The sequence below is a fragment of the Schistocerca nitens genome, chromosome 5, assembly GCF_023898315.1.
Source record: "Schistocerca nitens isolate TAMUIC-IGC-003100 chromosome 5, iqSchNite1.1, whole genome shotgun sequence".
Classification (NCBI taxonomy): Eukaryota; Metazoa; Arthropoda; class Insecta; order Orthoptera; family Acrididae; genus Schistocerca; species Schistocerca nitens.
The window spans coordinates 525,222,870-525,241,505 of NC_064618.1; the positions used below are offsets into that span (position 1 = coordinate 525,222,870).

The 18,636-nt window shown below is 40.9% G+C and overlaps 1 protein-coding gene across 1 annotated transcript in view; it reads left to right on the forward strand.

Moving 5' to 3' along the window:
- The window catches only part of LOC126259808 (G-protein coupled receptor 52-like), a 173,658-nt gene extending 156,065 nt beyond the window's left edge, over window positions 1-17,593 (forward strand). The window contains exon 3 of the mRNA XM_049956838.1: window positions 12,253-17,593. Coding sequence (XP_049812795.1) covers window positions 12,253-12,684 — 432 coding nt within the window. The 3' untranslated portion in view covers window positions 12,685-17,593. The remainder of the gene's footprint in view (window positions 1-12,252) is intronic.
- Window positions 17,594-18,636: the final 1,043 nt, after the last annotated feature.

Consider the following 18,636-nt stretch of genomic DNA (forward strand, 5'->3'; position numbering starts at 1 on the left):
TGGTACAGCATTCACAAATAGATAGCAGCCTTGGCATTCGACGGACAAATACAGGAGACATATAACAGAAGCTAACAAATACTGGAAACGGAAAGAAGATCAAGGTTTAACGTCACGTCGACGTTGAGGTTATTAGAGACTGATGACAAGCTCATAGAGAAATCACGGAAAAGCTAGACGCGGATGTTCTGACGAAGATTTGGACCTCTAACCTCCTGAATGCCTTACCCACTGCGCCACTTCGCTCATTACAAGGTTTACTGTAAGCAAACCGGCCTATTGTTGGGTGGAGTACTTTGCAAGAAAGAATAGCAAGAGGTAAGAAGAACTGAAACAAGGATTACATCAGTAGACACATCACAAAAATTGCACTAGTAGTTGTGCGCTACCTCTCTAGTGATATTTCTTATGTTCAGTAATTTTGTTTTGACAGTACCCTGGTGCCATTTAACATAAATTGAGAATATGTTACGTAATAACTGGCCAACGCAAAGCGGATACAAAAACTTCACCTCACGTAACTGAAGCTGACCTACGTATTGCTACTGTAGTAGTGATACCTATCGCAAATGGTTCTCTTCAAATGGTTACGCAACACCGTGCTGATACACAGACCGGCTTTCCCATTGCAAGTCTGTCAATAATACCTAGGTAACGTATTTGAAAGCAGAGCTAGCCTGTAATTAACCTTGGCTGGTAGCGTGATGCTACTTTATTCTTGGCTCTCTCCCGGTGCAGCGTTACGTGAGGTTCGCTGTCAGAATCGCTTCACTCGCGGATTACAGGTAATGCCCTCCCATTATCCTGCCACTGATGGTATCACGAAGACACGAAAATCGCTGCCACTTGCAGGAGGAGAATTCCTGCGGTCAGTAGTGAAGGGCGCACTGAAGTTAACTGCAGTATAATTTATAGGGTCATCCTCAACAGTTTCACATAATTCGCTGTAAATTCCAGTACTGCTGTGCGACTGAGATAGGATTGAATAGAATCGTAAAATAAGCAGCTGTTTATCATCTTCGTTAACTCCAATTGTACATATTTTCAAACTTGTAGTAGAGCATTTTTTGTTGCGTAACTGCTGAACACACTCTCAGATAGTAAGAACCCTCTGTCCGTCATTTTCGTTCACTTAGCCGTAGGAGACAGGTGGAGATCTATGGTCATTGAAAGTGCAATTTCAATACTGTATTGGACAAAACAGTAGTGTGTAACATTTTATTTTATTGCCAGTTCGGTATTGACTTAATGTCCAATTTCAATGACCCTGTTTATGGAAGACGAATGACCCGTGTAATTAATTTCAAATCAATGTAATAAATCGTCGACATCGAGAAAGACAGTAACAGTAATACAAAAATCTAAGATATAATTATAAATTGGTATAATGAATCGCCCTTTCAGAGTAAACTGGTCAACATTTTTTCTTATCGAGTTCTACCAACATTTATGGTTAATCGCTAGTGGGGTTACTGAAGTATAGGAATAGGATGAGATAGGTTCTCCAGTGTTGGATTTACTTCGAGTAACCATACTACCATTTTTATTCATTCATAGTTATCCCTATAGACGTAAAAGGTCCCTTCCTTTCTTTTCTTACGGTATGCAGCTACGTATAACAGATGCTATAGCTGAAACTTCCTGACAGAATAAAACTGTATGCCGGATCGAGACTCGAACTCGGGACCTTTCGCGGGCAAGTGCTCTACCATCTGAGCTACCCAAGCACGACTCACGCCCCGTCCTCACAGCTTTACTTCTGCCAGTACCTCGTCTCCTACCTTCCAAACTTCACAGAAGCTCTCCTGCGAAACTTGCAGAACTAGCACTCCTAGAAGAAAGGATATTGCGGAGATATGGTTTAGCCACAGCCTGGGGGATGTTTCCAGAATGAAATTTTCACTCTGCAGCAGAGTGTGCGCTGATATGAAACTTCCTGACAGATAAAACTGTGTGCCGGATCGAGACTCGAACTCGGGTAGGAGACGGGGTACTGGCAGAAGTAAAGCTGTGAGGACGGGCGTGAGTCGTGTTTGGCAGCTCAGTTGGTAGAGCACTTGCCCGCGAAAGGCAAAGGTCCCGAGTTCGAGTCTCGATCCAGCACACAGTTTTAATCAGTCAGGAAGTTTCATATCAGCGCACACTCCGCTGCAGAGTGAAAATCTCATTCTGGAGATGCTATAGCTGATGAACTGCTGTAACACAACTACACAACATTAAAATCATGTGGAACTTAAGGGTGGGAATCCTACTAGGATTCTACTGCCTATATGAAAAAATTCGTTCATTTGTATCTCACGCAGTACCTTCCCCACGCAAGGTGTCAATGTTTGGTAGGAGGCGAAAACTGGAGCTCTCGTGTAGCCTGTTCCTCTTGTACAAAATGGTTCAAATGGCTCTGAGCACTATGGGACAACTACCGAGCTCATCAGTCCCCTAGAACTTAGAACTACTTAAACCTAACTAACCTAAGGACATCACACACAGCCATGCCCGAGGCCGGATTCGAACCAGCGACCGTAGCGGTCGCGCGGTTCCAGACTGTAGCGCCTAGAACCGCTCAGCCCACTTGTACAGTTCAGAGTCAGTTTCGGTGGTTGAATCACGCTTTCAATTTTTGTCCCCGCCACTGTTTTGAAGTGCAAACATCAGATTAGCGAAGTTTCTTCAGTGACCACCATTTGTAGGAGAAATATAGAAGTATTAGGAACTTTTCAGTCGCCGAATAGACAACGTACACGAACAAGGACATTGGGAGCGAAGGCGAGGTGGGACATTTCCGCTCCTTCATGGGTCCCATTGGCTAATATTCGATGGGTTTCCCTGTAGGGACCGGAACTATGATCTTTAATTAGTAAAAAACGTGACCTGCAAGTCCTTAAAAATGGTTAGACTGCATCGTCCACGTTATGCTGAGAATTTTCGGCATGATAACATCTGCCTGCGATAAACTGTCTTTGTCTGATAGAAGAGTCATTTGTTAGTCACACTTAATCTCATTCCAAAATTTCACCACCAAATTGATTAACAAATTCGTTAACAAGTTCGCTTCTTTTAGTATATAAATGTGAACTAATCGCATTGCCTATTATATTTCACATGCACAAACCTACGCTCCTCTCGTTGTCAGCAGTGACGAAGTACGTGAACCGTGTAGTGCGATCGTTTAGCTAAGAACTTTATCCACAAAGTTATTGATGACTAGTGCCTGTACCACAGTACGCCAAAAACAGCGAAGGACACAGAAAGTTATGTTCCTTACGTTCAATTTTCGGACGTGCATGTTACGACGGGAGACGTTATTACGTCATAGAATGAGATTTTATTTTGCTTGTCACGTACACATTAGCGAGGTACGTTATTACGTCAGCCTGCTAGAAGTGCCACATATTCCCTCCGAGCAATATCCATTTGCTGACTATCGTCGGCTAGACGGGGTGAAGGTATCTATTTTTTCTAGGTCTCCAGGAGTAAAAAATGGTTCAAATGGCTCCGAGTACTATGCGATTTAACTTCTGAGGTCATCAGACACATCCATGTCCGAGGCAGGATTCGAACCTGCGACCGTAGCGGTCGCTCGGTTCCAGACTGTAGCGCCTAGAACCGCACGGCCACTCCGGTCGGCCTCCAAGAGTATGCAGAACCGAAGTATCTATAATTATTCCCACAGCTGCTGTAGCATACAAGGGAGACGTTTCGCATAACGAGGGCATGCATCTGACGATTTATGTTCCACAGACGTTCAGTTGGGTTAAGGATATGGGATATAGGTATTAACGTTCTCTCTGAGCCACATGCTGTCTCTTCCAGCCACTGACAAGGCACTTTATCGTTCTGAAATTGAATTTAGTTTCCAGGGAAGACGATAATCTTCCACAGATTAATGCAGTCTCGAGGGATTTATTCTTAACCACGACGACGAAAAGTGAGATCTTCACACAGTAACTGTTCCAGTGAATTCCATAGAACCTAAACCAACTCCCCCGTCTTGAGTAGCGCCGTAAGTAAAGTACTTAGACAGAGCAGAGACGAATGGGAAATCGTTCTATCGACGATACGAGACACAAGAGGGGAAATCCACTGACATGAGCGACTTGAACAATGTGTAGGGAATAAATATCTCGAAACGACGAAGTTCATCGCTTGTTCGTGTGCAACTGGAGCGAACATCTGTAGCCGGCCGTTGTGGCCGAGCGGTTCTAGGCGCTTCAGTCTGGAACCGCGCGACCGCTACGGTCGCAGGTTCGAATCCTGCCTCGGGCATGGATGTGAGTAATGTCCTTTAGGTTAGTCAGGTTTAAGTAGTTCCCAGTTCTAGGGGACTGATGACCTCAGATGTTAAGTCCCATAATGCTCATAGCCATTTGGACCATTTGAGCCATTTGAGCATCTGTGGAAAGTGGGTGAAGGACGGTGGAACTTCACTTGGCGACAAGCTGTTGTACGTCCAGGCTTAATTACAAGAAGTGGAGTACGGAAGTTTATCTGCTTTGTAAAGGCGGCGATTTGTGAGAGATACCACAAAAGAGCACAGTACTGTTGCAGGCACAAGTGTTTCGGAACACACAGTTCAGTGCACACCGTTACGACGGGACTCCACAACAAACAACCCCTAATTTTTCCCATATCGCCCAACTTCATCGTCAGCTGCGATTGCACTGGGCACAGAATCATCGTGACAGGACCGTGGATCGATGGCAACGTATCTGCTAATCGAACGAATCACATTTCTTGTAACGTCAGGTCGGTGGTAGTGACTAGATACGCCATCATTCACGCTGCCCGAAATGTCTACCGCGCTTCGGACACAGGACAGCAGAAGCAATATTCTGCTGTTATGTACGTACACCTGGGCTTCCCTAGAACTGGTGGATTATATGAACATTCTTATAGGCCGTCTACATCCCTTCATGTCTGATTGCTTCTTCCAGCAGGATTATTATCCCAGTCACAAAACCAGACTGTGACTACAGTGGTTAGATCAGCATGATACTAAAGTCACGTTGACGTCTTGGTCACTGATTTACCCTTATCTGAAACCGATGTAACACATTTGGGACGCTCTAGGCTTCCAGCGTAACGCTCAAAAGCCGCAGGAGTGTTATTTAGGGGAATTATGAGACCTGTGCGCAGATATCTCAAGACACATACCCCTCGGAACCTATCATGGACTTCTCGAATTCATGTTACACAGACTCCCTCCTGTAATGCCTTCCATAAGTGTACCAATACGCAGTTAAACAGGTGGTCATAATGTTTTCACTCATTAGTTTAGTTTTCTCATTACAAGTTCAAATACGTCTGGTCAGTTTCAAGAGTACTCCTATTTCTTCCATGGTCTTCCATTTTCTTTCCTTGCTGACATTATCATTGGCTCGCTCATAGTTTAAATAGGCAATATACTTTCTTACGATGATCCTATATCATTTCAGTCACTTGTGTGAGTATGAATATTTAGTTTGTCACTCATATGTTTTTACTTTTTCTTAATGATTCCATTCTGCCTGCAGCTATCTTTATTTTCTTTTTTTCTTTTTTTGTACTTTCCTAGAATTATGGCTTTACGTCATTTTTACTACCTATATGTGTTCAATGTATGATCATCAACATCTGCGCTGACAAATGCTGTCACGCTGATCTCTTGAAAGCGTTTAAATTGAAGCCGGCACGTCATGTGTGGTTATACGGTTTAATAATACAAGATGATCAGTATCAGTCGGAGAAGCCCGTCAAGATGTTGAAAGGTGGGTTGTGTTACGAAATAATTGTTAAGAAAAAAATTCGATTCGTTGCCCCGTTCCCGATTTAATAATACAAGATGATCAGTATCAGTCGGAGAAGCCCGTCAAGATGTTGAAAGGTGGGTTGTGTTACGAAATAATTGTTAAGAAAAAAATTCGATTCGTTGCCCCGTTCCCGACTTAAATAGCATTGAAGTTAGCCAATCAGACTGCTGTGAGCGAAAATTGCACCGGCCCGCCAGATACAATCAGTGTCTGTTGTACCCATGGCGTAAATTATAGCGCCCGAGACTGCTCATGGTTTGCTTCTGGAATTTTCGCGCACAGTGGCCTGATTGGTTAACTTCAATGTTAATTAAATTGGAACAGGCGCAGCGTATCGAATTCTTTTTTTTATAATTATTTATGAGTGCAACCAACTATGCAACACCCTTACAAACTTTCGAGACTATTTCTGATCACCCTGCATATCCGATTTTAACATCGTGGCGTGCTGCCATACTGTTGGTGGTTCTTGTACAATTTCAAATATGCATGTGACAGGAGCACTCAGAAGTACAGCGCTTTACACATGATTCATATAGAGATGCAGGAGAACAACATTAATGTTATGCTGCACGTGGATTAACGTCCCCTCACCCTACACCTACAAACTTCCTATAACCTTTCGCAACGATACTTTGTCTATCCCCACTCCCCTATCTGACAATAAAATCCGTTAAAATATTTACCCACCTTTCCAGCTTCGACAGTACATTTCACTTCTGCTCCAGGACAGAGCTCCTCTTCATTTCCTTCCCCCTCTAAGCAATCCTGCTTCACCTACTGCTTATTTCCTGTAAATTCCATATTATTAATTTGCTGTGTTTAAAAAGAACTATCACCGTAATTTACTTAAATCCTACCGTTTACCAAAGCCTGATTTATCAACTTCAAAACAATGTACATGTTTTACATTTTTAATTTATAGAAGCTGTGTCTTTGTATCCTATAAATGTTCTCGGCCGCAGAGTTGCAATTAATCGCTGCTAGGCATGGGATTGAAATAACAACCAACCAGAGAACAGAATGGCAACATTTTCCATTGAAACATTTTTCATCGTATTGTCAACAAATGTATGTAGGCACTTAAAAATGGCCTATGGTCGAAACTGTATGTAGGTACAGAAAATAAACTAAAAATTGACCGTTGCAGCTAAATTGGAATCATTTAGACATTTCTTGGAAATTGTGGACTCAAGTTCAAATACATCACCTGTCCGGTTACTTTGTATTATAGTGTTCCCTGTCAGGAGAAACCGCCATATTACGGGGGGGGTGAAGGAGGACGAGTCAGGAAAAGCAATAGATATAGCTAGCACTTGCTGTACCAAATACAATACGACTGTAGCAGTTCATTTATATGTCGACTTTCTTCAGTACTGAGATGCTTTGTTGCAGTACTGCAAAATTACACATCACGTGTCGTGTGTTGTAACGGTTACCATTTGATTATAAAACGATACTAAAACTCACGGCCGTCCTTAACATGATGATTTGACTTTAAAATAATTTGCGAGTGATTTTATTGGTAAAATGAACCAATATACGTCATTAGGAGGCAAATATCGAATGATGATGTTACAATAACATGAATTCTTAGTTGTTATTAGCTTCGGTTGATGAAAGACAAGGTCCTGCTTTTTTGTATGTTTATAGCCTTGACGATTAAACATCGTTTCACTTAGTAACTTATTATAAACGTTGGGTCACAGTTAACACAACGTCTGCCCGCCGGGTTAGTCGTGCAGTCTAACGCACTGCTTTCCGGGAGGGGAAGGTGTGCCCGTCCCCGGCACGAATCCACCCGGCGGATTAGCGTCGAGGGCCGATGTGCCGGCCAGTCTGTGGATGGGTCTTAGGGCGGTTTTCCATTTGCTTCGGCGAATGCGGGCTGGTTCCGCTTATTCCGGATCTGTTACGCTATGTCGGCGATTGCTGCGCAAACACTGTCTCCACGTACGCGTGCACCATACTTACTCTACCACGAAAACATTTGGGGTTACACTCGTCTGGTGTGAGACGTTCCCGGGGGTCTGCTGGTGGCCGAACCCCGCAATAACCCTGGGTTCGGCGTGGGGCGACGGCGGGTGAGTGGACTGCTGTAGCGTGTTGTAGGCTTGTGAACCACTGAGGGCTACGGCGGGGACGAAGCTTCTCCGTCGTTTCTAGGTCCCCAGTTCAATACAATACGATACAGTACTACACAATGTCTTGCACAATAACGAATCTCATACATATGATAATCGAATTCACCATTTAGTAGTGTCTAAGTCGTATAGCAAACAACAACTACTATAACTGAGCTAGTACTACTCTCTCTCTTTTTCTCTCTATGTAGCAGTCAGTTCTGCTGGATATATACAGGGTGTCCCAAAACACACCGACAAGTTTTGGGGGCAGTTTTCTTACAACAAAACTAGAATAAATGTTTGGCAAACATGTGCTCTAAAACACATACCTTAAAAGGATGAGCACTCGTTCAGTAGAAGAGGTGTGTTTCGCACTAGCGAAGATGAACAAGAGCTCACAGCACTTAAAGTACTCATTTTAGACCCCATGTGTATAGGACATTTTTTTCTTGTTTTGGTTCATACTACCACTTACAAGATATGAAAAGGAAAGAGCTTACAGTGGAAGAGATTTGTTTCACAGTATCTAAGATGAATAAGTGCTCATACCTCTTAAGATAAGCGTTTTAGAGCTCCTCATGTGTATTAGACTTCTTTTCTTGTTTTGGTATAAGGAACATCTTACTAAAGCTTGTCGGTGTTTTCTGTTTAATGCGCAATAATAATCGTTATATACTTTATTGTTTTAAAGAGAAAAGTTATTAGTGCTACAGCTGAAATTTTTAGAACGTTGAGAGATTGCATACAGAATCTATCGCTGTAAAATACGGTTTTACGTTTTACATAAGTAGAATTTAGGAAGAAATACATTTTCAGATCGGAAATGGAATAAATAAGTTTCGTAAACATTTAATACAGGGTTGTGATTTAAGTTCTAATTTCAAAATCCCTTTTTCACTTAATATTTGCTAAGAGTCAAGGTTTAATGTTGAACAGATTGGTGTAGTCTTGTGTTCATAGCACACATATTATTAAAAATCTATATATTCTCATTATTTATCCTGAAATATTCTGTACTGCAATTTTACAAGACATTACTTGGACCTCATTATTGCTATTGACGACGACAAGCTTCCCTTAAGTATTTTTCGTAAACCCTCTGCTACAGATCAAATTGTGCCCGCTAGTTCAGTCCATCCTCATACCCATAAGAAAGCATTTTTCCATTCAGCCATTCATCGTGCAGTCTCCCTCCATACCTTCGTAACCTGACAAGCTTAATAAAGAGATGAACACAATAAAAACTATTACAGTTACTCTTGGGTATGATCCCACGTTAGTTGACAAAATCTTCAAAGTTAAAACTGACGCTAAAGTGACCACTTTAGGCAGGAGTGCTATTCCAGACAGTAGCGAGTATAAAAATGTTTTCTCGGTTCCATTTTTAGACCCTCTTTCGTATAAAATTCGTCGTCTTCTGATTAAGAAATATGGATTCGAAGTTGTCTTTTCCACGAACAGTAACTTACAAAAAAGTCTCATCCACAATCTCAGTTTCACAGTTGATCCGATACATAATTCAGGAGTTTATAAAATCACTTGCGATACGTGTCCCGTTTATTATACAGGACAAACTGGAAGATCTGTTAGTGTCAGGTACAAAGAACATTTATTGGCGAAAGGAGGCACTGATGTACACAATTCCACTTTTGCTGATCATCTGCTGATTTCCAGACACGTTGAACACATTGAAGATATTTCCATTTTGTGTAGAGAAAGGAAAGGTCATAGGCTCAATGTACTCAAAGAGCTAGAGATTTTCAAACATATTTCTAAGAACGATGGCCGCGTCCTCAATGAACAGTTACAACAACGTCACAAAAAAATTTTCCGATGATTTCAATCCACTGCTCGCGTAATTTTGATTCCTCTATTTTTTACTACACTCATGCTCATAAATTAAGAATAATTGCAGAATGTGGTGCCACACAACGTGGCACTATACAAAACTGGCCCTAATAGCATAGGCACATAGTGAACACACACGACACAGATTTGTATGTCCACGGTATTGGTGATAAGTTGACAAAACCGTCCCGAAACACATGTGCTACAAAACTCCACTGTTTCCTGCGCATGTACCCCGACATCAGTATGGGATATGATCACCATGCACACGTACACAGGCCGCACAACGGGTAGGCATACTCTGGATCAGTTGATCGAGCAACTAGTGGGGTGTAGCCTCCCATTCTTGCACCAGTGCCTGTCGGAGCTCTTGAAGTGTCGAGGGGTTTGAAGACGTGCAGCGATACGTCGACCGAGAGTATCCCAGACGTGCTCGATGGGGTTTAGGTGTGGATAACAGGCAGGCCACTCCATTCGCCTGATATCTTCTGTTTCAAGGTATTCCTCCACGATGGCAGCCCGGTGGGACCGTGCGTTATCACCCATATGGAGGAAGGTGGGACCCACTGCATCCCTGAAAAGACGGACACAGTGGTGCAAAATGACGTCCCGATACACCTGACCTGTTACAGTTTCTCTGTCAAAGACATGCAGGGGTGTAAGTGCACCAATCATAATCCCACCCCACGTCATCAAACCGCGACCTCCTTACAAGTCCCTTTCAAGGACATTAAGGGGTTGGTATTTGGTTCACGCCAGATGAAAACCCGGCGACAATCACTGTTCAGTGATACCTGGACTCGTCCGTGAACATAACCTGGGACCACTGTTCCAATGACCATGTACTGTGTTCTTGACACCATGCTTTACGGGCTCTCCTGTGACCAGGGGTGAATGATATGAACCTTGCAGGCCTCCGGGCGAATAAACCATGTCTGTTCAGTCGTCTATTCAGTCGACTGTGTGTCTGGAGACAACTGTTCCAGTGGCTGTGGTAGGTTCCCGAGCAAGGCTACCTGCAGTACTCTGTGGCCATCTGCGGGCACTGATGGTGAGATATTGGTCTTCTTGTGGTGTTGTACTCCGTGGACGTCCTGTACTGTAGCGCCTGAACACGTTTCCTGTCTGCTGGAATCGTTGCCATAATCTTGAGATCACACTTTGTGGCACAAGGAGGGCCCATGCTGTGTTTGACCAGCCTCCAGTCGCCCTAATATTCTACCCCTCATAACGCCATCAATATGTGTTCTTTGAGCCATTTTCAACACGCAGTCACCATTAGCACATCTGAGCACGTCTGCACACTTACTCGCTGCACCGTACTCTGACATGCACCAACACACCTCTGCGTAGGTTGACTGCTGGCAGCGTCACGGTGCGACGACCGCAGGTGAAATGCACAGCATGGTCATACCCCGAGGTGATTTAAACGCGCAAACCCTCCACCAGAGCGTTGTTTCACCATGTGTCAGCATTATCCTTAATTTATGAGCATGAGTGTATATTTTTCCTGCTTCTGATTTTGAAGCATTATTTTCTTCTAATCTCATAGCTATGTGCTGCTAAAGTTACGTTCATGCAAATACTTTCTGCATTGTACAGCTGTTCTTAAAAACAAATTTCTTTCTCTCTCTGCCCTTTACGTAATAGTAATTTCTGTAAAATCTAACAGATGCCACTGTGATACTTAATCTGCTCCACTTCTGTGTAATTTCAAAAAGACACTAATATCTCTTTATATTTTGTTTTTTTTAGTTAACTGTCGTTTTTTCAATTATTTTTGCTACAATGTTTTAATAGAGCACATGTTACTGTCCACACCAGATAGGCGGCGCAGCTCGTATGTTTTCGTGGCGGCAGTGCAAGCAACAACGCCGGTCAGTCTGATGTTGTTCCCAGCTGAGTACACGTGGTAAAGGCTACAACGTTTTGTTTTACTTTTGAACTGAGAGCAGCTGCTGAAAATGCTGGCTATTGCTACTTAGCTATGTAATTTTACGTAAGTAACCTTTGTACGTGAAGAAAAATTATCACCTTGATTAATGTGGTTTTTTTTTTGTTATACCTGATTTTGTATGTATTATTTTATACGATTTAGCAACTGTTCATTCAGATGAACACGCCACTAGTAGGTGTCGAAACCTACGTTTACGTCCAACCGGTTGGGTGTTTAATGTTATATTTAAACTAATATACGGTTGCTGAATAACAGTCATGTTCTGAACTGTAAGAAATGATAATAATGCACATTTGAAAGTATTACTGCTAAATACATCATTCTGTACGCTAGGTGATAATGCATTTGATGTTCCATGTGCAAAATGTTTAACATGAATGATAGACAGCACCATACTTACGTACCATTTCACATTGTGAATCGTGTTCTTCATTAAACCTAAAGTGCCAGCTGCTGCATTAGTACCACTAGCGTCTTCATGTTTTCGGGAAGCCTCTACCTGGTAGTGAGTGAGCCGTGACTCTCTGCACCACAGGTGGCGTTCCTGGTGCTGGGGCCGAGCCTGATCACGATCGTGTACGCCTACTCGTACATCTTCACGATGATGAGCCGCCTGCGCAGCGGCGCCCCCATGCACGACAAGGAGTACGCGACGGCGCTGTCCGAGAACCTGTCCAACCCCAACCACGTCATGTCGTTCGTGCTGGTCGTCTCCTTCTGGGTCTCGTGGACGCCGTACGCCGCCGTCAAGCTGTACGAGTACTTCGCCAACACCAAGTTCCAGATCCCGTACCTGCACTTCGGCATCGTGTGGCTGGGCATCCTCAACTCGTTCTTCAAGTCGGTCATCCTGGTGACGCTGAGTCCGCAGTTCCGGCTGGCGGCGCGCATCGTCTGCATCAAGCTGTGCCGCCGCTACAAGGGCCGGTTGCAGAGCGAGCTCATCAGCATGGAGGAAGACGACTGAGGCGCCTGCTGCCGCAGCAACCCTGCACACACCACTCGTCATCAGCAACACTGAACACCACCCCACCCGCGATCCCTCGCGCTTTTTACGATACGTCACTTGTCTACCAGACTGTGCTAACCAGAAGCTGTGATAAACCTCCAAATAAGAAAAATAAACTGGAATTCCACTTTCTTTGCACCCCCTCAAAGCTTAATCCGTATACAACCTAAAATACACTCGTGATAGAAAATATTCGGCGAAAGCGGCGTATAAAGCAAGTGAAACGGAGACCACGGCCTTGACACCACTATCTGCATAAAATGTTAAACCATAACGTATTTTTTCCTTGTGGAATCCTGCTTTGTTGAGTCATCCACTGCTGATTTCCCATGTTTTCTTTTTTATTAAGGTAATGTCTTTTGTGGTTTCAGTAATTTTTTCCACATATCCTTATTATTTCCCATATTCTATAATTTCCTTCTTCTCTAACATTTTTCTTTCCTAATTAATATGTTACCCATTTCTATACTCTCTATTTCGGCCTATTATTTTGTTAAGGTCTGGTATTCACAGACATAAATCACTGCTCGCACTCCTACTAGTATGGAAATTATGGTATTATGTCACATCTGCCGCAATTTATTATAGTTTTTGTTAAAAATATAAAACCAATGCAGTAAAACTACTGTGATTATTGATACTGCTTAAAACGGTTTATACGCATCTTTTATGTAAGTTTTGTGAAGTACAATTCACGCCACCATTATAAGCCTATTTTTCAGCAACTGGCCTAACGAAAGCCATGTCATAATTATTTGACGTACTGAAAGAGGCCTCCTGTTATAAGAATAATCTGTGCCAACGTCTTTTTCTTTTCTTCATTTTCGGAATACTGATACCTCAGCGTCTCACATATATTACGTACCATCAGTATCTCAGGTCATAAATTATCCCAAGATTCTAATGTCAAAATTCGACATCTCAGTCTCCAAATTTATAACGCGACTTCATCACACGAGGTGCTACGTGGAATAATTACTGGATGCAGAACACGTTAATCTTTATAGGTTCCTGTCCACTGGTTCGACGTATTTATTCATCCGTACTGAATGTGCGCCCCATGGGTAACGCAGCACTAGATTTGTGCGACTGGTGAAGTTGACCTGATTGGACAACCATTATTTACAATGCTTTGGTGACTATTCGGTATTTTCTCATGACTGCAGATTATATTTTCTTGAAAGACGACACATCCGTGCATAGATCTGCAGAAGATAACAACATTGTTTTAACATACCAGATTGCACAGAGATTAAGCAATACTGAAGAATTATGTACACAAGGTGATTCAAAAGCCGCAGCACATTGAAGTAATCAGTATACGAATTGCGAATTATGAAGTTCGTATCAAGTTTTGGTCAAAATTCCCAGAACTCATACTACACGAAGAGACTCAAAACTCATTTCAAACTACGAATGGTATTCGTAAAGGAAAATTGGTAGACCAACCCCGAAAATAATCAAAATAACATAAAATCTTATGTTTCGTCCTGCAAAAAAAAAAAATACAAATACGAATCGAAATTTACCATTTCAGTTATAGCCAACTGCAACGTCACTCGTTTTACTGTAAACAGAAAGGAATATTATTCTTACACCGTCGTCATCGATTAACGGTGTATTTCTGCGTGCTCAGCCGTGTTGTTGAATCCCTTTTTATGCACAATAATTCGACGACTAACCTTGCTCGCAACTTGGGAGGGTCGTCGAAATTTTGTGTATAAAATCAGTGGAACACGCATATGCACACAGCTATCATTCCTACAAATGACAATTGCAAGGAAGAGGCTGACATCACAGTGTTCGAGGCAACGATTTTAGGTTATTCGATCAATGAGATGCCAGATTATGCACAGACAGCAGTGTTTAACATAAGAATATGAAGATCCGTAATTATGCTTGGCAACAGATGAGAAAATTACGGCGTCCATTCCTGTTCCTGTTTCCTTCGGCATTTTTGAAATCCACCACCCGTCGTTAGTTACTGACTCCACATTCACTACTTTGCTGTGGAAACTTGAATTACAGTTCAATAAGTAAATAGTTCTGACCAAAAGTGATTTGGTACGTAACACATACTAGGACATCCAAACTGTCAACTTGCGAGATAATGGCCACAATGTTTCGAGAACAGAAATGAGTTCTCAAACGGTTATAAGTTTTGGTCACAGATTATACCAGTTACAAATATCTGTTTAATTTTAACAACTTATGTTCATGAAACTGAAATTACCATAAGGTAGTTAAATTAATTTATTTATTCGAAGTGAAGCGTCTTCTGGATCACCCTGTATCATAATGAAATATGACATCTTACATTTATCGCATTACATCTATACAAAGAGGGGTGGTTTTTTTTCTAATCGAATTCGACAGTCACGTGCAATGTCATTTTATTGATAACGTAATGCGCTTTCAGTAATTTAGAAATTTCCTGAAATTTTTATGAGATCTACGTCAATTTAATTAATTTATAAATTTAAGATCATACAGTCTTGTACATTCTGGAATGTTCAGACTACAATTTTGTCTTAAGAAGTTGTTCGATATTACTGCATAAAATTAGTGAGCTGATTTTTAAATACAATAATTTTTTTCCAAAGAAATTGTTGGGAGGTTTTATAAGAAAATATGTGTCGATCAAAATACATTCGTCTGTTTTTTTGTAGCTATCTTTGTGAAGTTAACCCTTTACCAAAGAGTATGTATTCATCATTCCAAGACATTCTGATTTTGTAATTCAATGTCTTTCATTCAATTCGTGGTAGTTAAATTACAGTTTACAACTATTTTCTATTGACAGTGCTGAAACTGTATGTCGTCACTTTGTAGGATTGTAGTTTCTGACACGTAACACTGATAGAACTGTGCAAAAAACAACCAGCAATCAATATTTAATCCAATGCAATAATGAGATAATTTAACAAAAACAACTCTAACACTTGCAACTGTGATTCTTAGACATTTTATTCCATGTTAGACATAGTGTATGATTCAGTGTTCTGTTACACACATTATGCTAATCTGTGTTTAACATCTTGCACGTACTGAATGAGCTCACTTTGTACAGACAAGTATTACTTACGGCCTGTTTTTACAAAAAGCAATAATGATATATTTAACTAACTTGTTAAGAGCAATGGGAAGCTTGTATCTCGTTTTTAATCTCATTAACTGTCCGCCCACTCTTAACACGTCTTATCTTTTTCCAACGGCTATCATATTTCGGTGTTTGCTCAATACTAAGATTCTATTTTTAATAACGCACTATTCTTAAATGCCTACTTTATAAACTTTTTAAAATCTTATCTGCTGGCACTTTATCAAAGGCTAATTATTTTTAAAAAAATACAGTGGCGCTTGATATTTTAAATTCTTGTAATTTTATCGTGAACGAGAAGTAAATATACATAGACTACATTGTTGCTGAAAGGGAGGTACCTGTCTTTCACGTTTGTATCACATTTGCGAAACTAAGATGCTCGAATTACGTTTTATTTGTGTCCAGATTGTTATTTTCGTACAGTTACGGTTATATGCTTGTAAGAAGGATTGATCGTCTTTCCAGTGAAACTTACTGTAATGTAAATATAATAACAACGTTAGTGAAGGCAATAATTTTGTGTGCAAACTCACTTATCGGCTTAAACAAACAGTTAAGGACGACATCTTGTCATGAAAATCAATATATAAGTAGAAAATTATTCTGGATTTTTTCCTCACCTTCAACTGGTGCTAATGCTGTTCTTTAAAAGACAATCATTAATTCTTCCTGTTTTACACTGTGACTTCTTACTTTAGTATTTGACTAGTGACATACGAACATGTTCTTTTGCTATTTCCTTTCATGCTCTTTGCGTAATGATACTGATCTCTCGATAATTTTGTAAAATACCTTCACTTGGAACAATGTTCTCTCGAAATACAGTTATCTTTATTTACGAATGAATGCTCTACTAGCAGTTAATTCAACTCTGAGGAAGGACGTCACGACATTATCATCTTCCACACAGAAATGTTCCTATGACATAACCAACACTTAACTAAACAAATCCTAAATATTTTGTTTCTTCAGAGAGGGATATCACAAGGTCTGCGTGTTACACGAACAGCAGAATTTCTCTCATTTTGAAACATCCTGGAAGACAGACGAAAGTTGGAGCAGAATAAGAGACAACGTTTGGTGAAAAATTACAGGCGACACGTAGCTAGTGCAATAAAATTATCGCTTTCCGCGCTTCGTTTTGTTCACTACTTAGTCAATCAGACCAAATGTACTTCGGTTAGTTTGTACTGTTTCATAGGAAAAAATTACCTTCATAAAACTCCATCAGCTAGAAACTTGAATTATTAGGTTATATTTTAGGATATTTTCTCTGTCTCAGTGCTTAAAAATGCCATTCATTAAACGTAGCGTAAAAGTATTCCGTACAAGAGTTGGTAGATGTAGCTGAGAAACTATTGCTTACTTCTTTATAGTCCGCTAGCATTCTTCGCTCCCCAACACTAGCAGCCCATTCTTCACACGACTTGTCCGACGAGTGTACGGATCCGTGCCTAAGTTAGTCTCGTCAACATATCAGAACGCTCCTGCTGTGTACAAAAACTCCGTTCTGTTAGGCATTGAAATTATAAACACCTTCGTGCGTCCCAGGGACTAGGAAACGAGCACGGAAAGTAGAGATTTTCTCAAAGGACGTTTGAAATGAAACACATATTTTCAATGACCAACAGACTGACAAGATATGAGCTTCCAGACCTTAATAAAAATTGATCATTTATGTGATTTTCTGTAATATTTTATGATGTAAATGCCGTATATACGTGTCTGATGGAAATAAAAGCCTTTAGTTTAACAGATCATTAATGCACTGTACTCATAATTTTATTTGGGAATATGTGTCCTCCTGAAACTTTTCACATGTGTCCCCTCCTATGCTTTAACTGTATCTCATAGATTATATAACTCTCATCATATGACGGTGTTCCCCATGCTCATGGTGTCCAGCCGACTCTCTCCACACCTTACTCAGTGACCATCACAGACACACTCAAAGCAACAACTAGACGGTATGTACATTTGAGTTTCTCTTCGATATACTGTTTTTTACACTTAATTAATATAGCGTACTCCATCTAGGGTAAAATATGTCGTCAACAGTTACAACCCGGACCACAGAACCAACAATGTCCATAATACGAAGGGTAGTGATAAGGTTTTAATTATTCATCTCAAACAAAATGTAAATTGCAATCCTGAAACCTGGTGACGGTGTTAACCCTTCTAGTCATTCTGTAAATGCCTCCCAATCAATGGTTCGTTTATCTGAAGCAAGAGTAAGAACTAAATTGGTGCCATGTAAAGAGAATACGAGAGTAAGCAAAATCTGATAATAATCTTCAACAGCGCAGATCCCATAAATATTTCTGAATTTAAGACATTCACTTTCTACGGGCTTTGCTGTCATATTCAGGTCTTAAAAAATCATTTTGTTGTGAAAAGCGTTCATTTTACGTTGTATCTCACGCCAAGTTTTCATATGGTGAAAAATCAGAGCATTATAAAAGAGTTTTCGCAACTAAAATACCTGAAAACATAAAGCATACTGTGCAAATCACCATCTCCGCCTTATGTTAACAGATGTGTTATTGTGTACTGTTTTTCTGTGGCGTACCAAGCATCTGTGAGCGATATATATATAATCACGTATATATATGGTTATTTGCACATGGTGCTTTGGGCTTTCAAATATTTTAGTTTGGCAAACCTTCTATAATATACTGATTTTTATCCACATCACAATCTGGCGTGAAGTCCAACGTAAAATGAGCATGTTTCATAACAAAAAGATTTTTTAAGAATTTAAGATGGAAGCAAAGTCCGTCGAAACCGGTTGTCTTGAACACAGC